The sequence below is a fragment of the Symphodus melops genome, assembly GCF_947650265.1.
Source record: "Symphodus melops genome assembly, chromosome: 1".
NCBI lineage: Eukaryota > Metazoa > Chordata > Actinopteri > Labriformes > Labridae > Symphodus > Symphodus melops.
In genome coordinates, this window is record NC_136691.1 from 3,744,885 (window position 1) to 3,766,297 (window position 21,413).

The window sequence follows — 21,413 nt, forward strand, 5'->3', positions numbered from 1 at the left end:
AAAGTATTTTAGGCTCTTGTAATAAATGTACTTGACAGTTGTGTTATTAAAGTGACCTGACTGAACAGTACGGTTAACACAGTCTCAGCAGAACCAGGAAAGGGGATTAGTTTTTTTTTATATATATATATATATATATAAACATTTGACGCATCTAACTTTCAGATTTACTGACCACATAACTTGAACAAGAGAACACACCGCAGACTTCACTTAACCATGGCTCATTACTTCAGCATGGTAAAACAGTGAAATGCATTACCCAGCACAAGGCTTCCCATAACCAGTCTTGAACCAACAGCGCCCTCCAGTGGTAGCTTCTTATCCTCTCAAAGCTGGCAGTTTTTTTCCCCCTGACCCACATCATGGAAACACTGAAGAAGGCTTCATAACTCAAATTTATTATGCACACTCAAAAAAAAAATTACAATACAGCAAGTTTTAATGAACTGTGAGGAGTTCCAAGTGCCAAAAGAAAAACAAAACTCACAATTAGCAAAGCAGACAATAAGTTCTCAGAAAATATTTTATAAACAAAAAATGTTCATCTTATAACACATAATGCCCATTAGCTTAATTTTCTTCAACATAAATCACTCCTTGAACACTTAAACAGCTTTAAAAAATGAACTGAGCCGTTAACATATGAACACCTCATTTAGACCATAACAAAATGTTTCTGTTTCCTAGCACCGCCATCTAACTTTTTCTTTTAGGAGACAAGGTGCTGCTGGCTCAACAGATCTTCAAAAAACTTCTCAAATTAAGCGAACAAAACGAGGGGAAAAAAAGACAACCCATTTTTTTTGAAAATACATAACATTTTAAAGTAGCTCAGATTAATCTAAAATGTGACTTATCATTTGTGTATTTGAGTGACTGATTCTTCCAGCAGCCGTCATTCTCCACACATGGACATGTAGAGGATCTTTTGGCCAAAAATTTCAACACGCTGCATCTCAAACCTCACACTAGGTGTTGACTCTCTGCATCCAGTGACTCGCTTCATTTCAGGTACAGGATTTAAGCAGACTGCCTTCACATCAGAAAACCTGTCAAAGAAGATGACAAAGTAAGAAGACGCGAACATAACTGTCAACTATTTTATCCACTCATACCTCGTCTCAGCTATAGATGAACCATTCCTCCTAAATCTGACACAATTGTTTTTTTTAGTTCATTCTAAGGGCGGCAAGTAATGCGTTTCAAAAGACTATAAAACTGATATTTTAAATGAAGCCAGAAGCTTTCACATTGAACCTATAAATCTCTTATCAAACGATTTTTCTTACAATGTCTAGATCCAGACACGGCGCTGAGTGGCATCGTCCCTGCGTCTTCAGTGAAGTTGACGGAGAGACGGGACTTCCCATCGGAGGCTTCACCTTCTTGGACAAACTCATCTCCACTGTCAGCGCTACGAGAGGTGGCTTTACAGAGACTTTGCTCCTGGAACCTAAGCGTATCAGAAACAAGCTGCAATTGATGAACTTGGATTGAAAATACACACACACACACACACTAGATATTTCCTTATTATATTAAAGATCTGATTATTAAAGGATATAATTCACAAACGTGAGCCTCTTCAATTTTCTACATTTACAGTCCTTGTGTTTTGCAGCAGCACATAAAATTCCTTGTAACGATAACAATTCAACATTTGATTACTCAAAGCAATTACTCAAATTACATGTGTTAATTTTCCCTGCCGCCACAGTGTAATCATGTTTTTTTCTGAATATAGAATCAGATAAAGATAAAGGAACAACAACATACCTCAATCCTAGCATAATGTCTATGTAATTGGCGTGCCCAGCATCGACCAGCTCTTTGGCCACATGGACGCCATCGGCCAGGATGTCCACTTTCCAGTGTGTGTTGGACTCAAATTCCCTGAAGAAGATCTGGAGGTTCTTCTGGTACAAACACTGCTGGAAGAAAACTGCAGCGTCATCAGTCCACTGTCCATCCACATCCACTGGCTTCACCCCTCTCAGGACGCACGGTAATGTCACCTTCGGGATGTTCGTCATCTCTTCTGGAAGCCTCTTCAGCTTGGAGAAGTCCTCAGACTGCACACATTTACAGTAGCCATAATCCACCAGGTTTAGAAGCACTGCGGTGTCAGCATTTACAACTTCGGCCCTGCACCACTTGTTCTTGGACTCTGATTTGATCAGGCAGCAGGCGCCAGGAACAAGATGGGCGACAGGAAGAGGAGGCATCTGCTCAGGGACGTCATCCAACATCACGGATAGTTTGTTCATGATGAGGAGCAAATCTTCCAGAATGAGGCAAAACTCAAAGGGGGTCGTGACAGCGGCCGCAAATCCAGGATACACTTTGTCTATATCAACGGGAGCAAGGACGAGTTGCTGAACAGGACTTGTGTCCACATCCAAATGTGACTTTTCTTCTTCTGTCTCATTCCTGCTGTCAGTAGGTGTCTGGATCGTCTGATTCTGCCGAACGAGGAACCGTCCATTCATGACAATCTCAACCATCCAAAGTTGATCCACTTCTGAGTAACAGACAAACGCCAGCTTGACTTCTTGATCGATCAATAGTTGGAGGGTTTCCCGCCACGGTGCCTCAGCGCACTCTCCCTCACTGAACCCAATGCTGTGCACTTTGCACAGAACTGCAAGGTTCTGCATTTCTGTCAGGTCACTGCAAGAATTTCTGATTAAGCCATTCGGAATCTCTTCTGATACTCCTCGATCCACAAGGAGGACCTGGCATTTCTCCAGGCCTACGTGTTGAACAACAGCCCTGTGCCACTGCCCGTCCTTGGTCACCTGAACTAAGCACTTGAGGTGTACTTTGACATCCTCTCTAGCCACCACCTTGCACTTGTAAAGGTTTTCAGCGATGCAACTATTCAGATCAGCAAGCAGGTCACTGGACTTATTTAACCTGATGTAAAAATTGCCATTAGGCAGAACTGACAGGACTGTAGCATTTTCTGTGCCAGCTTGAATTGTTGAAGGTACAATTGCATCTGCCCTTTTACTTGCTTTGACGGAGGATTTCAAAGCAGTTTTCTTCTGAGTCCTGTTTTTGGTTAGTGTTCTTTTATGCCGCCTGTAGATTATCCCCTTGAGTTTTGGTGCCCGTGTGCCAGGTGGTGGATCTAGGGTCAAGGTTTCCCCATATGCAGTTGGGGTCATTCTTTGGGATGTAGTTGCCTCCTTCTGTGTTGCAGCTTTTTTCAAGTTGTTCTGTTCACAGGGTCTCACTTGCTCTTCAATTTCCGATGGACCATCAGGGGCTTCCCCTTCTTTTTCGGTTACAGTCCCTTCGTGAATCCTGATCTTGACTTTCCACTGAGTTCCAGACTGACAGACAAAAACTACCCAGAGAGGCTTCTCCATAACAGCTTCAGTGAAAGACTCATCATCTTTGTACAGGTTTGTGTCCAACAAGCAGCATGGTATGCCAAACCTTGACTGAGACAGATATTCCATTGGTATGGAATAGATCTTCTCCTTCGCAATGACTGCGGCGTTTCCGTAATCCACAAACTCAACAGGACAGGAAGTTCCTTCAAAGTCCTTCACAACAGCACGATACAGAGCGCCATCTTCCTCATACTCGGCCAGAACAACATCATCAACTCTCACAGATGTCGCGGTCGTCAATGAATCTCTGAGGAGACCTGAGTTGAGGTCTTCAACCATTTTCAAGATGGCAGGTTCATCTATTGACAGCTGGAGGAAAAAACTGTTGACCGAGTCAACGTGGGAGACAAAACATTTCGCCATCAAACTGCCACTCACTTTCATGTCGGGCAGACATGAGAGCTGAGGTGTCTCTGTTTGTTCGGTCAGTTGTGGATGTTTGGACTTTGCGTTGGTATCCAAACACTCTCTCTGATCCTGTCCTGGAGGTTTTTCAGGGACATGATTCTTTGTATTGCCCTCATTTCCTTTCATGACTTGTGTGTTCTTGTGCCGTTTTCTCCAACTAACATTTCTTTTTTTGCCTTTGTGGGCTTTGGATGCGAGAGAGCTTGAAGAATGCCTGTTAAGCCGATTCTTGCACTTGACTGATGACTCTGTTTTTGGTTTGGGCAAAAGACTGAGAATAAGTTCATTTACTTTCTCATTTATGTTAACATCGCCATCAAACAGTTCAACATCAAATGATCCATCGTGGCTCTTTCCAGCTATGACCACCCTGACTTGCTTGTTGAGAATCGCCTCATTTAGCCATTCCTTCACATCTGCATAGAACTCTCCCTTGGACACTGACGCAAGGCTGCATCTGAAAGCCTGCATGGGCGTGTAAAGCAACTCACCACAGTCTCTGGGGATCAACATGATGTGATTTTTTTCTGATATGTTTGTGTTTCCATAATCTACAAAAAACACACTGAGATGCAGAGGTGACTGAACGGGGTGTGTCAAGCCCCTGTACCATTTGCCATCCAAATATTTAGCCAGACACAGCTTACTCACCACAGCTCTTCTACTGTCTTGTTTCATTTTCGCACTCTCCTCAGAGATTTTCTTTTCAAGCAGTTCAACTATTTCCGTGTTTCTCTCGAGCTGGCAGTAGAGCTCACAATGACTGCTCACATGAGTGATGAACACATGTTCTTCCTTTCCAGGAGTCAGATCGTATGAAGAGTAGGTAAAAGACTCTGGAAAGACGGTCGGCATTTGCTTTTCTGAGATTGCCACCTTTCTTGCCAGGCCTTGTTCCACAAGCAGGTTGGTTATGCTCTGTTTGGACTGGGCATTGTAGAGATCAACAACATTGCAGAGCCCTTTGTCTTTCATGTTCAACTGTGAGAGAACTGTACATCTTAGTGCACTGGAGCTGTTTTGGACAAAATCGTTCATCGTGTTAAGTACCTCTAGAGGCCAGTTCTCTGCGTTGTTGGGAACGGCAGATTCGATCCCATCGTAAAGGCTGCATCTAAAAGCTAGTACTTCCAGATCAACAAATTCTGGCATTATAGCTTGAAGGTTGCACTCCTTTACTGTTATGATGTAGCCAAAGTCAACCAACATCACTTTGACATGAGCGTTTATTTTTTCTATGACAAAAGCCCTGTAACCTCTGTGATCTTTAGGTGACATGGCAACACAGCATGAATCTCCTGGCTGGAGGGGGACTCGATTAGTTGAGTAATAATGCTTAACTTTTGCCATCAGTTCCTCCAACTCTTGAACTTTGTCAAGAGGCTGGCACCAGAATTCTGAGGGAGAGCTGATGAAAGTGCACAGCACGGTGAAATCACACCCTGGCGTGATAGTTAATGCTTTGAAACTAGCAGGGGTTGGGACCTTGTCGGTTTCCATCGTGCTTCTTTTCTCTTTGTCTTCACAATCCTCCCACTGCTCGTTACATTCATTGGCGTCTGCTGTCACACCATATTCTGGGCATCTTGACGTTTCTGTATTTTTTTGCATCACCGGCTCGAAGGTAACGTCGTTCCAGAATTCTGCTTGATTTGAGGAGATCAGAAGCTCGGTGATACTCTGATTGTTCTCACTCCCAGTCTCTCTAAGATCCACGACAAATTTGTTTTTTCTCACCTCGACAACATGGACTAGCAGGGCTTTGTTGGACACTGCTTGCTTGAAAAAGCAAGAGCTGGCACTGGTCCATACGTCATCCAAAGGGAAAACATTAGCAAGTGTGCAACGAAAGGCAAACACTGGATTGCTGGTGAATGTCTCGGGAATCTTTTTGATCAACATGTGTGGCACTTTCTCAACGTTGCCAAAATCGATGAACAGAACTTCAGCGCCGTGCTCAAGAGTGTCTATCACTACGCCTCTGTAAAAATGCATGTCTTCCTCATAAACTGCGCAGCACATTGTCCCCATCTCCGGATTCAACAGCACATCTTCATCCAGCTTCACTTGACTGAAGTGATCTGACATTTTTGCCATCATTTCCTCAAACTCATCATTGCGTTTTTGTGTTCTCATCCAGAAATTGCTTGGATTTTGGATATGTACCACATAGCCAACACAGACAGAATTTAATTGCAGCTCCTCTTCTTCCAGTGTTTCCTCAAATGTTTTGCTTGTGATTTTCTCATAGTTCAAATAGCTACTCTGAGGCAACACCTTTTCCCTCTCAAAAGCTAACTCAATCTTCATCTCAGGGTTCTCTTGACTGATCTCTGGTTTCTTCACTGGATTGTCTTCAGCACCGATCACTGTGATCGAGTACAAAAGCCTGTCTTCATCAAAACCTCTGATGGCCACATCCAACACCTTTCCAAGCAAGCCAGCCTTGAGAAAACTCAACTGTTGAGTTTTAAGCGCCTCATCCTGGTCGCTAAGGCATGAAAGTGAGCATGGGAACGCCATGATGGGTGTTGAATAGATACCTGATGGCAACTTGTGGATGTTTTCAACTTTGACGGATTCAAAAAATCCATAGTCAACGAACAAAACTCTAACTAGAGAGTTGACTGGAAGGTACAGCACAAAGCCTCTGTACCAATTCCCATCTTTCCCCTTTACGGAGCAAAGTAAGCCCAGGTTTTCTGGTGTCTTCTGAGTGTGTTCTTTTGTTGTGTACTCACAAACTTCAGCCAGCGTTTTTGACATGTCCCATAGATCTGTTTCCTTACTGGCCATCTGACAGTAAAACAGCCCAGGTTTCACTGCAGCAGTCACACGCACTTTAGCTCTTGTCCCACAAGGCAATCTAGGTCCACACAATGACAGAATTTTTTCATGTCCTCGCAACTCAGATGATTTAAAGCTAAATTCCTGTCCTCTTGGCTTTTCAATGAGTAAATCAGGAACTGGCTCAATGTTTTGTTTGAGTGGCACTTCTGTGATCATCTCAACCAACAGGAGGAACGTTTCCGTGTCCACATGCCTCCCAAGCCCATGTCTTACTATGTCATTGTTGATGTCAGAAGCTTCCAACAATAGCACTTTGTGAGGAAGGAGGGCTTGAATGTACCCTGTGACACTTTGTCCAATCAGGTTTGCCAGGTACTCCTCAATGACAGAGCAAGAACCTTTATGTGGGAGTACATTTGCAAGAAAGCCACACACTATCTTGGGAGGAAGGATGAACAAGTCACTTGAACAGGACGATATGTGGGCAATATTTGCACTCAAGACATTACCATGATCTATCAGGAACACATCAAACACATCCTCTTTTCGGTTCTGAACTCTTCCTCTGTACCACCGAGCTGAAGTCAAATCTTCTACGAGGCAGAACTCTCCAATATCCACAGCAGCTGTAGTCTTTGGTGTATTCTGTATTTCTCCTTGCAAGATATTGTAATCCAGTTCACATATGGTGAGGTACTGTCCCTGGAAGTGTATCAGGGTTGCTTCAGGGTTCCAGTCCAAGTGAGTTAACCTCAGGTCTACTGGCCAAAGAGCACATGGTGCAGACTGACCAAAATTCAGAGACCTGTAAATTTAAGCAACACAAATTACTGACCTTCAAAAGTTTAAAATAATTTGGGGAGTTTATCAGAATCAGAAATACTTTATTAATCCCAGGAAAATGGGGGGGAAAGGGGAAATGACCGTATACGTTTAAGCATTAGGGGCCAACTACTACAAGACCTAGAGTTGAACGTGGAGCACAATGTGAAGGCTGTTCTGTGTCCCAACAACTTTTTCATTCAATGACTTTCAAACATACGTGATGCAATGCAATGTTGGAATGCACAACACATCTAATTTGTCTTTTCTTAACAGGGATTTTTACACATGAATTTCAGTCAGAAATTAACATTATAAGATTGGGAAATAAAACAGAGCCCACTATATAGTAGGATTATAATTTAAAACCTGTTTCCAGAAAGACCTGGTTCCAAAGTTTTTAAAACACGAAAATAAAAAACACTCGCGCTATGATTGACACAGTCGCACTATTATCTCTGAGACAGTTTCTAATAAATAAATGAAATCAAAATCCAGTAGCTTTGCTTAAAATTTCAAAACCAGTGACTGAAACATAGACAGAATTTTTTTTTTTTTTTTTTAAAGACACAAATTGGAGACATTATTTGAAATATCACAAAAGCAGAACTATACATTTATATTGTTTTACTTACTTTTGATGCTCGGAACCCAAAGACTGCATGGCAGCGGCTTCAATGACTGTCACATCCTACACAATACCTGAGGGAGGAAATAATACTTTTCAATTCACACTCTGTTACCTTATGCAGTCTCCCCTTGTTAATACACACACAAATATCATTAATGAATATCCAAAATAAGGATGTATAGAAGTCATTATTACTCATAAAAAATAACATAAATAGTTATACGTCAGTCTAGCAGCTGATTTTTCTATATAACAGCTAAGAACAAGCAAATTTACAGTCTCCGAATTTAATCCTATATATATATATATATATATATAGTAACATTGACTTTCAGCCTGGATTAGTGGCAGTAACCCTAGCAACGTGCCCTAGCAACGTGCTAGCATGAAGCTAATTCTTCCACGGCTGTTAACCGTCCTTTAAACAGCTGATAAATGTCACGTTCGAAAGTTGACTCGAGCCCTCAGGTAGCCAGTGACAGTTAAACACACTTCAGTTACCCGTGTCTTACCGTTTGAACCTCCTCACGTGCTCTACAGGTCCCGTGGTCAGGTTAACGACACTTGTGATGTGGCGACGGCGGCGACACGTGTCTGACTTCCGGTATTATGGTTTAACTCGCGTTGAGTGGTGTCGTGTCGTGGTTGTTAATAATAACTACAACGATAGACTTCAAATTTAAAAAGCTACAACAACTGTTGAGCAATAAAGGAATGTTATTTTATTTTAATCAGGTCAATAGTAACCAACCAGACGTTTCATATCGTGATAATCGTCTCTCTCTCCGCTTCCAACAATGTTCGTAACCATGACAACGACAGATGAAGTTCCCAGTTAACACGGTAATACTAGGATATACTTTAACTTTTTCAATACAGTATTAAACAGAAGAATCCTTCAAATCTGTATATACATGTTTTTTTAGCTTTAGTTGGCGTGCTTTAGTGTTAAATATGGCTGCAAATAATTATTACTTCCACCGTGCAGCATATTGATCTGATGATTACACAATTAACTAGCAAGTTGTGTAATCTAGAATAGTTTAGTCATGTCTCTAAAGTTGTAAAAAAAAAACAACAACAACAAAACGGGTGAACTGTTCAAAAATGTCGGCTTATAGTGTAAAAATGTGGATCTCATACTGAGAAACTTTGAAGCTTGATCAGTCAATTATTGCTTTTAAGAATAATCATTATCTATCATTCAATCAATTAAAGAGTAAGTGCTGAAACACCAAGTCAATTAAAGGATTTTAGGAAAAACAACAATCTACCTGTGAAGGTAAACTAGAAATTAAAACCACAAAGCATAGCTTAATAGTTTATTTATTATTTTTGTGCTTTTTGTGTCTTTATTGGATAGGACAGCTGAAGTGAGACAGGAAATGTTGGGAGGAGAGAGTGGGGCAAAGGTCGGATTCAAACCCACAGCTGCTGCAATGAGGACTCAAGCCTCCACACGTGTCGAGTGACAGAACCGCTAGTCTATGAGCGCAGCAGGTTTAATTTTATTCCAGCTTTTTTTTAAGGGGTAACTGCTGCCTTTCACTTTTCTCTGTCATTCTGAAACAAGTTTATTAATTCACTAAAAACATGAACAACAACGTTTCATTCATGCTGATCATAATCTTTCATTATACTTAAGTCTTCTAGTCTTCTTCTGTGTGTAAGCAGCTAAAAATAGCTGCCTTTAAAACCCATAAACTAGAGCGGAGATAAACACCACAGATTCCTAACCAGTTGAAATGTTTGCAGGATGATTCTGTTTTTATTCTGTATGTTTTTTGGGGCTTTTTTCTTTGTGTAAAGGGTCGGCAGACTGTGGGAGGCCGGATGGATGGATGGACAGATGGATGAGGGTTTTTTTTCTGTTAATCATTAATAACCTGGATTAGCCCCAGTCTTCTGTAAATATGATGAATGCATCCACGGCTTCATTAGCTCTGCCTTCACACAGCACAGACTCATCATCGCTCTGAGAGGTTTAGCAGACGTGCTTTCTCTATTTTCTGATCAGTTTTTGGACAAAACAATTTGGACATGTTGATCTTGTGTATCTCCTCCTGGAGTTGTGAGGAAAGGACGACGAAAAGTGTTTAAAAAGTTGTGTGCAGATCTTATTCACAGCCTTTTACGATGAAATGAGCTGCAGTGGATTCGTTGTTTTTTCCACCACAGACGGACTCCAGATTTCTTCTTCTTCTTTGTTTTTTTTTGTCTGTTGAGGATAACTTTCTCCTAATTTATTTTGTGTGACCATGCCGATGAAACGCAGCTGCAGTGAGAATCCAGCCAGGGACGGAGTGTTTCTTATTCACTCTCTTACGAAGACTTTGTGCAGCTCACCTGAGGAAACGCACACAAAGTTTAACAAACAGGTACACTTTCACCTGGAGGATGATTCTGGGATTAAATCAGGTAATGTAAGAAATAATTCTCAATTACACATCCACACATCATTGTCATCCCATCTTATATCTTCTTGTATTTCTCATTCTCCCAAGTTGTTCTGTTAATATACTAATTTAATGACTTTCGATCTGAATGTGTTCCTGTTAGATTTTAAATCTTCTCAGGGAAAAACATTTGCGAAAGTTGACCACTTGATGGTGCTACAACAACAAAGCCTGATGATGCATAAAGAAAGAAATTCACATAACATATTCTGTTGAATATCTCATATTAAACATATTTATTATGCACGACAGAAGTGTTATTGTTACAATGTGCTCTTCTTCAGGGCAGTTATTTAAAAATATTCAACTATAAGACGTGAATTTCTTTTCAGTGTGTGAGCATCTGCATATTTCAACACAACAGTTTATTTTTCTAATGTTCAGTAGCACAGTATATGAAATCAAAGAACAGGATGGACAGACTGAGGGGATGACGCAGCAAAGAGCCGGGCGTCTGAGCTGTGACGAGGTTTGAACTCTGTGAATGAGGCCTAAATGATTTAAAACCCCTGAGCTAAACTTCCATCTCACAAAAAATAGTCTGAAATCCTCATCTTTTATTTGATTTAAATCTTTGGAAAACACATTGAGGGAGAACCCTCGTTTGCAATGGCACCGAGGTACAAGCGAGGCAAGATACAGATAAAACAGGAGAACACAAAAACAGGAAGTGCGTGCAGATTAAAGGCAAGAAAATACAATAAAAACAGATTGAAAGTAATCAGTCACCATTTAAAATGTTAACAGCAAAAACAGCTCAAGTCTATCCTATCAGAAGTTAAAACCAGGAATTGTCTCTGTGTTATTTATGTGTGGTTCTTAAAGTGTCTTTGAAGCAGATTTCAAGTGTTTGCTGCGTAATGACTAAAAGCAGACCGTCTTAACACTGAGTGCGAGCGAGTATCAGGATGACCCTGCTGAAAGATACGCAGGAAGTTTATTGAAAAAGGTTTTATAAAGAAATGTGCTGGTCTCTTCTAATAGCACACATCAACATCGTGTCAGGAGAAAGTATCCTTGAAAGTGGAGAATAAAAGATCACGTTTGTGAGAATATGACATTAGGAAGTACAGATCTGGGTAACAAATGGTTTTATCATGTTTGTGGGCTGTTTTTTACATCGGCGGATTGTCTTAAAGAGAATTTTGTTTTATCTGGAAATCTGCTCTGAAAGCCTTTATGGTCTGCTCACATCTACTGTTTGTACAATATTCGTCCAAGAGGAAACATTTACATTTGTGCTTTTCTTGGATCTCTCTTTAAACACAAACAGAATTTCTTGTTTGTTTGTTTTTTTTGAGACAGAACAGCTGAAGTTTAACCCGAGGAGCGAGCCGCTGTCTACTTCCTCACGCTTCATGCTGTGTTCATGTGTTGTCTCAGAGGCAGAGGACAGTAACGAGACGCCGTCCTCTGAAGAAGACCAGGACCTGGTGGACTTTAACCCCGACCTGACCCCCGCAGAGAGCCTCTCCTCGTCCAGGAAGACCATCAGTCAGATCATCAAGGACAAGAAGAAACAAACACAGCTCACTCTGCAGTGGTAAGAGGAGTCAGTCCAGTATATTCATCTACAGAAGCTTGGCACGAGACCCAGTCCCACACGCAGCTTCTCTGTCCCCGATGTTAGCCCCAGAGATGTACTGATGTACCATCAAAGGAAGGTTTTAACCCTTACAAAAACTCCCATGCCAAAATCTGGAGCTCTCTTTTTTTTTCTTTTTTTTTTTTTTACTGGCAGCTGTTTTAAAAGATTTTACAGATTCATTTCTGAAAGAAGTACAACTAATCAGTGTGCTGCAAGTTTTCTGACCTTCTTCAAATGTTTGCAACTAATCACATATTTTCAACGCCTTCATAATCATGTCTTCTGGTTTTAGTGTTAAAGAGAGTCATGTCCATTTGCTACATATTTTTTAATTTATTTTGTTTACAGCTTACCTTTAAAATAGCCAAAGAGAAGGGAAAATGAACACCGAATTTAAATGTGCTGCATCCTCTGAATATCTCGTGCATTGTTGTGATGAGTCCACATGTGATTTTCGTTCTGTCAACAGGCTGGAGGAGAATTACATTGTGTGTGAAGGAGTGTGTCTGCCTCGTTGTATCCTCTACGCTCACTATCTGGACTTCTGCAGGAAGGAGAAACTGGAGCCGGCGTGCGCCGCCACGTTCGGAAAGGTGTGCCTGACTGTTTTGCAAAAACCAAAGACAGATGTTGCGCCGTCCCCTCTCTCTGCGAAAACGGAAAGTGGAGGAAATCTATAATTCAACAAACACTAACTTCTTTCTCCACATCTGTGTCTCATTAGACGATAAGACAAAAGTTTCCTCTCCTGACAACGAGAAGGCTGGGCACCCGAGGACACTCCAAGTAACGTCTTATTTCTCTTATAGCTAGAAGTCGACATTTAACTCGGAGCTTATAAAAGTAGTCTTACACTCTTTTGTGGATGTTGTTAACTGGATATCTTGCAGGTATCACTATTATGGAATCGGCATCAAAGAGAGCAGCGCTTACTATCACTCGGTGTACTCTGGAAAAGGTTTGACCAGGTAACAGACGTTTAACAGTTACACGCTGTTTTGGCCCGTTGTTGTTTTGGAGGGGAGAAAAGCAACGTTCTTGTATAATATGACTGATTTTTGTCACTATTGTTTCTTATCGTTTGCAGATTTTCAGGGAGCAAGCTGAAGAACGAGGTCAGTGAAAAAAGGATCAACTGTATCTGAAAGAGAAGTTAAACACCAGAGTCTGTTTCCCTCCCTGGTTGAATCCGTTCTCCTGTGAAACTTCTTACAGAGGAAACATGAACAGATTAAAAGCCCGCCTCGATCGAAGGTGCTGGCTTACCGTTTGAATCTTTTACTCACGCAAAAGCTCCTCAAAGGACGGCTGTTGCAAATTAGCATTAGCATTGGATGGCTGCTTTCAGTTTGTGTGTCTCGTTTCTGTCACTGTCAGACATAAATACGCCTTTATTAAGAGACAGGAAGGTGGATAGAGTCAGAAAGCAGAGAGAGGGAGAGACGGGGATGACACTCTGGGAGGCAGCCACAGGTTGGGTTTGAACCTGAGCTGCCTCCGTAAAGGGGGCGCACACAGTGGCCACGAGGCTACTAAGTTCTGTAGGACATCTTCTTGAATAAAAGTGCCCGCTGGTAAGCTAATAAAAACAAAGTGAAACAACAAACTTTCTGTTTCAGGGAGGTTTCACCAGGAAGTACTCTCTGAGCTCGAAAACTGGGACTCTGCTGCCAGACTTCCCCAACGCTCAGCATCTTCTGCTGGAGGGAAACATCTCCAGAGACAAGGTAAGGTCTTTAAACGACGTTCAGCGTGACGCCACAGCTCAAAGAAGCTGCTGTACTTTTTGTTGAGAGAAGAAGAAGAAGCTAACTCTCTGCAGGCAAACATTACAACTCTGTCATTGTGTGTCTGCAGGTGGACACTCTGATCATGATGTATAAAACACACTGTCAGTGCATCCTGGACAACGCCATCAACGTTAACTTTGAGGAGGTGATCATCACTCTCTGATTTCTACCTGAGACGAGAAGGAGACCATCTGAAGTGTCGTCTTTCTTTCTGCTTTCCCTCTTTGATTTTTAGATCCAGAATTTTCTGCTCCATTTCTGGCAGGGGATGCCCGACCACCTGCTGCCGCTGCTGGAGAACCCCGTGATAGTCGACATCTTCTGTGTGTGTGACTCCATTCTCTATAAGGTGAATATAAAAAGGGTCATTTGAATGGGACTGCATCGTCCCCTCGTGCACGGCCTGCTCCAACCTCCAGCTCAGCAGCGAGGAAGTGTGGACGACAGGATCCCTCCTGCAGATCTCCACCTCTTGTGAAGCATTTGTTATGAGAGCTGATCTGAATCAGCTTTTCTTACTGTGTCTTTAACAACCGTGTTCTGTATTTGTCAGGTTTTAACAGATGTTCTGATTCCTGCTACGATGCAAGAGATGCCTGAAAGGTTCGTAACTTCAGCTTAACCTGATTTATTGACTTAAAATGGGTTTTAATGTTTGTGATGTCGGAACATGATGAAAAGCTAAAGATCATTTTTTAAATTCTGTTCAACAGTCTGTTGGCAGATATCCGCAACTTTGCCAAACACTGGGAGCACTGGTTAGCCTCCTCCCTGGAGAACCTCCCAGAATGCCTTGCAGCCAAGAAACTGCCCATCGCACGCCACTTTGTGTCCTCCCTGAAGAGGCAGACCTCGTTCTTGCACCTGGCACAGGTAGAACACATCGCACGAAAACACACACACAAAAACAAAAAAAACAAAACAGTTTACTTACTGTATATTTCAAACGCTCTCCAGATAGCTCGCCCAGCTCTGTTCGACCAGGCGGTTGTCACCAGCATGGTGTCGGACATCGACAACGTGGATCTCAGCAGCATCAGCTCTCAGCCTCTGCTCAGCGTCAACACAACGGCAGAGCAAGACCCGGACATCTACTCAGAGTGTGAGACAGACACGGAAAATTTCATCTTTTCATATTTTATCCTGAGCTAGAAAATGTAATATATAATGAAAGATGATCCATGGATGATCTGATTCTGAAAAGCAGCAGTTTTTAACTCTCTCTCCTCTTTCTTCCAGACGACTCCATCAGCGTCTTCCAGGAGCTGAAGGAGCTGCTGAGGAAGAACGCCACAGTCGAGTCCTTCATCGAGTGGCTGGACTCTGTGGTGGAGCATAAAGTCATCAAGGTAGCAGCTGCTCACCTGGCGCCATGCAGGATTGTATTTGTGTGAAATATCTGCACGATGTTGAGGAAATCGTGGGTTTTTTTTTCGCCCTCTCTCTTTTCTCGCCTGCGATCAGCCCGGGAAGCAGAGCGGTCGGTCGGTGAAGAAGCGAGCTCAGGATTTCCTCCTCAGGTGGAGTTTTTTCGGGGCCAGAGTGATGCACAACCTCACGCTCAACAACGCCTCCAGCTTTGGTAAGAACTCTTAGCCGCGAGGTTTCGATGAGGTCACATGAGGGGCTGCATTCCTCCTTCTTGTAGTGTGTGTGCGTGCTATTATTTTCTACCTTAGTGTGTGCATGCTTATTGATTATGGAGAATAATATCTGGTAAGACCCCCCCCCCCTCGATCTCAAAATAGAGAGGGATTTTAAAGCTCATATTCCTGGAATTCTGGTGATGCAACTTAAAGTGTTTTTGAGCGAGACTTATTTTTTTACATCATGAAACCTACAGAATTCGTTGAAAACACACACACACACACACACACACACAAGGCTAATACAAGCCAGCTCGGAGCAGATTGCTACAATAGCGCCATAAATCATGAAGGCCGGACTCGCCTTGATTAAACAACGTCTTATCTCTCGGGTCGCGTGCTCTCTGTTCAAACACTCGCACACTCCGTTTGTAAACACAAACCATTTGGTGGCTCCCTCTCTGAACTCTGACTGAAGCTCACACACACACACACACACACACACACACACACAGACACACACAGACAGAAGGTCTAAACCTGTAACCTCGCAGGTCAAACAAAGAGCAGCTTGAGCCTAAAGGTCAAACTGGAGATAAAACAGAGTGAGCTCAGCTGGAGTCAGGTAGTCAAAAGTCGACTCTTATGACCCACCTCTTTCTCTTGCGTACATTTTGATTTCTGCAGGTTCCTTCCACCTGATCAGGATGCTGCTGGACGAGTACATCCTGCTGGCTCTGGAGACTCAGTTCACCAACGACAAGGAGCAGGCGCTGCGGAACCTGCTGGACAAATACATGAAAAACGCAGGTATCGATAAAATGTCTAAAACTGTTTTGCACAGCTAAAACCTGCTTTGCTGAAGGAACTGTGGAGCAGAACGCACAGTTTCGATTCCCAGCAGTGTTATCTTTAATAAGTGTGTTCCTGTTCAAGATATTTTTTTGTTTTCCGATTGTGTTTTCTTTTTTTTTTGTCACTTTCAGATGCCAGTAAAGCCGCTTTCATGGCTTCTCCCAGCTCCTGCTTTCTGGCCAATCGTAACAAGGCCAGTGTTGCCATCGACCAATCAGTGAAGAATGAGTCCCTGGGAGGCCACGCCTACATGTCTTTGTCGACCAATCAGCAGCAAAGTCCGGAAACAAGCGCTGTCATTTACCAGGGGACAGAACCTGCGGGGTTTACAGTTTCAGGTAAAAGAAACGAGCGCAGCATTTGACCTTTTTACTTTTCTCTGTTAACAGGAAATAAGAAAATCACTGTATTAACAACCCTTAGAGCATCTTTACAACATTTTAAGTTTCTTTATTGGTTCTTGAAATGATTAACTACAGTGTACACAGACCCCACAGACAGCATGTACTGTATGATGTGCTTTATTTCATCTTGATGACTTTTCATTTCCATCTTTTGGTTCGAATGTTTCAGTGTCGCCAAAGAAAAAAGCTCCTCATCATGTTCGTGCTTAATGATTTATGCAAAAGCTGAGTAACGTAAGGGCGTACAAGTCATACGGGGTAACGACGACGTCCTTTCGTGCCTGTAACAAGACAGGGAAAGATACATCTCATTATTTTTAATTTAAAAATGTCACCAGTGTATCAAGAAAAGGCTTTTTTTAAATGAATTACTTAAGTTGTAAAGTACGTCGCTTACATTTAAAGCTCCTGTTAGGAACGTTTAGTTTGTGTCCATTTTGGCGCCCCCCTGTGGACATTGTTGAACAGGCCTGTTATTATACACACAGGTGTGCAGATGGACTTCTCTCAGGTGAGCGGCCCCCTCATGACGCCCCCCATCTCTCCGGCAGCGTTAGTTCACAGAGGCTCCGTCATCAACCAGGGGCCCATGACGGGGAGACCCCTGACATCTACATCTTCTTCCTCCGCCTCTTCCTCCTGCCTGTCTTCGCTCAGTGCCATGACCCAGCCAAGCCCCTGCTCTTCTTACCCGGAGACCCTGTATCACTGCTTACCTCAGACCAGCTCCAGCTACTTCCCTTCTGTCAGCAGCTCCTCGGCCTCCAACTACCAGAGTGCTCTCAGGTCAGCTTCATGAAGTTCTCTTTATCGCCAACATGTTTGCTGACACGTGAAGGCTTTACTATTTATTTAAGTAAGCTGATTTATTTAAGCCCTGGCAGTGCCATCCATCTTTCATATATATTTTTTTAATTTTATATATTATAAATTAGATATAAAGTATAGATGTAGTAATACAGATACTTTTGATTGGTGGTTCTCAACTGGGGGGTTGGGACCCAAAAGAGGGACGCAGATCTCAGTGGGTCTCAGTGGGTCTCAGTGGGTCTCAGTGGGTCGCGATTGTGTGATGTTAAAAAAAAAAAAAAAAAATGGTGTTAAAAAGTCTGAATCACTTATTAAATGTGCTAACTCTGGTCCTTCTCTATGTGCCGTTAATGAAGGCGTTGGTGGTGAAGTTTTACTCTGAAAGTATTTTTTTAATTTGTGTAAATTTGCTCATAGCTGTTTTTTTGTTTGTTTGTTTGTTTTACTTTTTATGTTTGTTGTATAAAAAGTTCAATAAATATTTGTCTGTAGTTGACTTTCTGGGCCAAAAAAAAGACTATGAGACTTTTTTCAGATACAGGACGCATTTATCTTTAGTCATGTTTAAAAAGTACTTAGAGTGGCTATCTTATATATAAACTAGAACATTTTTGCTCTAACTTTAAAAGTCAGATAATTGTTGGCTCTGTGTTTCAGGCCTCAGACTCAGTGTCTGTCTGCAGCTCAGTCTCAGGCCTCATCGCTGACCTACCATCTCTCTCGGTACCCGTCCTTCAACGACCAGCACCTGAATAAAGACGTCTTCTACGGCCAACATCACCCGTCGAACAGCTCCACCTGCTCCCTCACACCGTACAACCCTGCAGTGAGACCAACTTCAGGGTACAGCACGGGCTCTGATCAGGTGCAGACTGAACAGGGACTCGACGCACAGACAGAGGCTCAGATACTGGACTCTGCAGAGGGGTTCGGCTTTGTGGGGGCCGGACTGAACAACTCAGGCGGTGGATGTCAGGGACAGACGTACTCTGCAGCGGGACATGGAGGTAAAGACAGCTCAGTTTATGCCCCTGTTAGTCCCAAATAACTTTAATTTACATTCATCAAATTTCTAAAGATACCAAACATTCTTGTCTTCATATCAGGAAAATCAAAGTCAAATGTTGCACGTAAGAAATTAAATTTGAATTTAAAGATAATGCCATGCTGTCGTAGTTTGACTTTCGCTCTCGTTCGACTGACGTTGTTCTACTGTAAAAAAAAATAAAAAAAAATAATTCTTCTAAAGGGACTAAAGGAGAAATTTCTGAAGACCTGGAAATTTTACAGATTTTTGCTTACATTTATTATACATTTATTTATTACAGTATTTATTGCGTATTGTTGTACTTTGTGGAGTGTTTTAATTTGTCCTGTGTGTTTTTTATATTTTGGAGAAGCCAAAGACAAATTTCCACCACAGTGGACAATAAAGTCATCTAATCTAATCTAATCTAATTTAGCTTCATAATGTGTCTTGTTGTTTTCTGGGATGGAAGACAACAATGCAGCTTGTTTTTTGGCTCAACCTGGAACAACGTGTCTTTAATTTCTAACTAAAAGGACATTTGGTTGTTCCCGTTGTCAGAGCGTTTTCGCTGAATGGAGTTTTTATAACATTTAAAGGTTTATAACGGTGATAGCACAAAAAGCTGTGGGACATGTTGCCTTCCAAGCAAAGGCTGCGGCACCCAGAAGTTAAGCTATAAGTAAGCTATCACAAAACTCTTTCCTCAGTGTTTCTTGTGACCCCTCTAAAGGAACAGAATCAAATCGTGACGTTTAGGAGGACACACTCAGCGCTGAACTTTCTCCTGTTGGCAGGTTTCTTTGGCAACAGCAGTTACCTGGACAGCCAACGCATGACCTCACTGGTGGACCAGCACGTGTCAGTGATCAGCACGGTGAGCAGTCTGCGCCCGTTCTCATCAGCGTACTCTGAGGTCCACGATCCGCTCAACATCCTGGACGAGCCAGGGAGGAAAACGACGGGAGCTTATTTCACCCAGGCTGAAAGTGGAACAGGTGAGCATGAAAACTTATTTCTCTTTTAATCCCAAATTCAACATGTGCTTATTTTAACCTCTGTGCATACATTTTATATATAACTCAGTAACTTAACGCTTGAATAATCGAGTGTCTAACTTCACTTATTTAATCCAAACAACAGACTTATTTAAGCCCATTATCTTTTTTTTTTAGATCTTACCAGGTGCAGTACTTCTGTGTCTTATCTAACCATTCAGTTTGCTCTTAATTTCATGTGTGTGCCGGTACGTTTGTTGCTAAGACTCTCCAGCAGTCACAAGTGTTTTAAACAATGGTCGTCCGCTCTTTCCGCCCTCGGAGTGATAAATGAGAAAATGCCTCAAACAGACAAAAAATGTCGACTTAAACTTTAAAAAGTCCCCAAAAAATGAGAAATAGATCCAGCATTCCGGTGTGAAATGAGCATTTATCTGTAATTATCTGCCAAATATATTTAATTATAGTTTCATCTTCTTCTTTTTTTCACCGTATTTTCTCTTCTTGTAAATCACTGCAAAAGATTGATGACTCATCCTGCTCTTGTTTATGGTGTTTTTAAACCAATAATGACAATTTGTTAAAAGCTAACGATCCAATCAAATCCATCCCAATTCTGTCCCTTTTAAGCTACATTAGATACTCTCGACTTTAGGTTTCATGATGATTTTAATGCGTTACGTTTACAGCCTTCCTCTGCTGCCCCCAAATGGCCACAATAAGTTAGTGCAGGTTAACATTTCTCGATGTGAAAAACAGTCGTTCTCATATCTGCCGCCTCCTCAGATCATTCCCTCCCATCGTCAGGATCTGCTCCATGCATGTTTGGAGTTTCCTCTCCCTTTACCTCCCAGGATGCACTGCTCTCCCAGCAGCGTGGGCCTTCATCTTCTGAGGTGCAGGACCTGGTGTCTTCACTTCCCCCCATCAACACCGTGTTCATGGGAGCAGGGGGGGTGCAGTGACACCGAAGCGGAGCAAAGGTTTGTATGAAATGAAGGACATCTGAACGAGTAATTTAAAAGCAGAAGATCCTCACTCTGAAGTAAAGCATGAACTTAAGTGACAAGTGATGAAGACACATCCTGAGAGCTGCTGTCACATCTGTATGGATTTAAAAAAAAGACATTCCCATTAAGTTTTTGACTATCAATTAAAAACATCCAAACTTTGTCCCTCTGATACAGATATTTATTTCTTTGTTGGAAATAACAAAGCGGTGTTTTTCTTCCTTAAATGCTGTCCTTAACGTAAGACTTCCATTTCCTCTATCTGTAAAATGTTGTAAATAAATCTTTATTAGTCACAATGGTTTTCTTTTCACTGTCCCAGCCTAACAGCGCTGCTATTTACAACCGCTCTGACCACACTTATATTTATAGTCGGCTGATTTTAAAGCTGCAGTTTGTTCATTCATAAAAGTTGTTATTGCTGCTGCTGTAAGATGCACGCGTCATCAGACAGGAAGCGGCACAGTTTACTGTCCTGCTGTCTCTTTGTGGAAGAAGTACTCAGGTGTTTGAAGTTTGAGTTACAAAAGGAAGCGGTAGAGAAAACACAAGTCAACGTGCCATAACGACTAATATTTAAGCTTCAGTTTCATTTTATCAAATCTAAAATGCACTTTAAAAACTAATCCAATGTTGTTGTTTTTTTCCATCTTTCATCAAGAAGGTCATTTAAATATTCCCTTACAGGCCGCTCTCATGTCAGTACACTGGTTTTATGCTGGTCTCCTCATTTGTGGTGCTTTTAGTAAAATTACAATAAATAGCATGCTAACGTGCTCAAAACAGCTGTGAGCGGTTTTAAACATGTTGTTCACAATTTTCTTGTCTTTAGTG

General features: G+C 42.0%; 2 protein-coding genes across 7 annotated transcripts; one reads left to right on the forward strand and one right to left on the reverse strand.

Annotated features, from left to right (window-relative positions):
- Positions 1 to 380: 380 nt before the first annotated feature.
- tdrd15 (tudor domain containing 15) lies at positions 381 to 8,656 on the reverse strand. Its single transcript, XM_079340976.1, has 5 exons — positions 8,568 to 8,656; positions 8,060 to 8,126; positions 1,780 to 7,407; positions 1,293 to 1,456; positions 381 to 1,052 (listed from the first exon to the last, which is right to left on the reverse strand). Exons 2-5 carry the CDS (start codon positions 8,086 to 8,088, stop codon positions 1,039 to 1,041), a joined length of 5,835 nt encoding a protein of 1,944 aa, XP_079197102.1. The 5' UTR covers positions 8,089 to 8,126; positions 8,568 to 8,656; the 3' UTR covers positions 381 to 1,038.
- A 155-nt stretch (positions 8,657 to 8,811) lies between these two features.
- On the forward strand, positions 8,812 to 20,751 carry rfx6 (regulatory factor X, 6). Of its 6 annotated transcripts, none has more exons than XM_079340919.1 (22): positions 8,812 to 8,898; positions 9,419 to 9,586; positions 10,331 to 10,473; positions 11,895 to 12,054; positions 12,569 to 12,692; positions 12,824 to 12,885; positions 12,990 to 13,067; positions 13,187 to 13,214; positions 13,719 to 13,826; positions 13,957 to 14,034; positions 14,125 to 14,238; positions 14,443 to 14,492; positions 14,603 to 14,762; positions 14,847 to 14,991; positions 15,129 to 15,238; positions 15,354 to 15,471; positions 16,163 to 16,285; positions 16,462 to 16,668; positions 17,223 to 17,520; positions 18,202 to 18,551; positions 19,369 to 19,569; positions 20,356 to 20,751. In XM_079340919.1, exons 2-22 carry the CDS (start codon positions 9,543 to 9,545, stop codon positions 20,532 to 20,534), a joined length of 2,880 nt encoding a protein of 959 aa, XP_079197045.1. In that variant the 5' UTR covers positions 8,812 to 8,898; positions 9,419 to 9,542; the 3' UTR covers positions 20,535 to 20,751. The 6 variants fall into 6 exon arrangements, with proteins under 6 accessions (XP_079197045.1, XP_079197047.1, XP_079197042.1 ...); XM_079340921.1 differs by having other exon boundaries at positions 14,155 to 14,238; XM_079340916.1 differs by having other exon boundaries at positions 14,603 to 14,991.
- Positions 20,752 to 21,413: the final 662 nt, after the last annotated feature.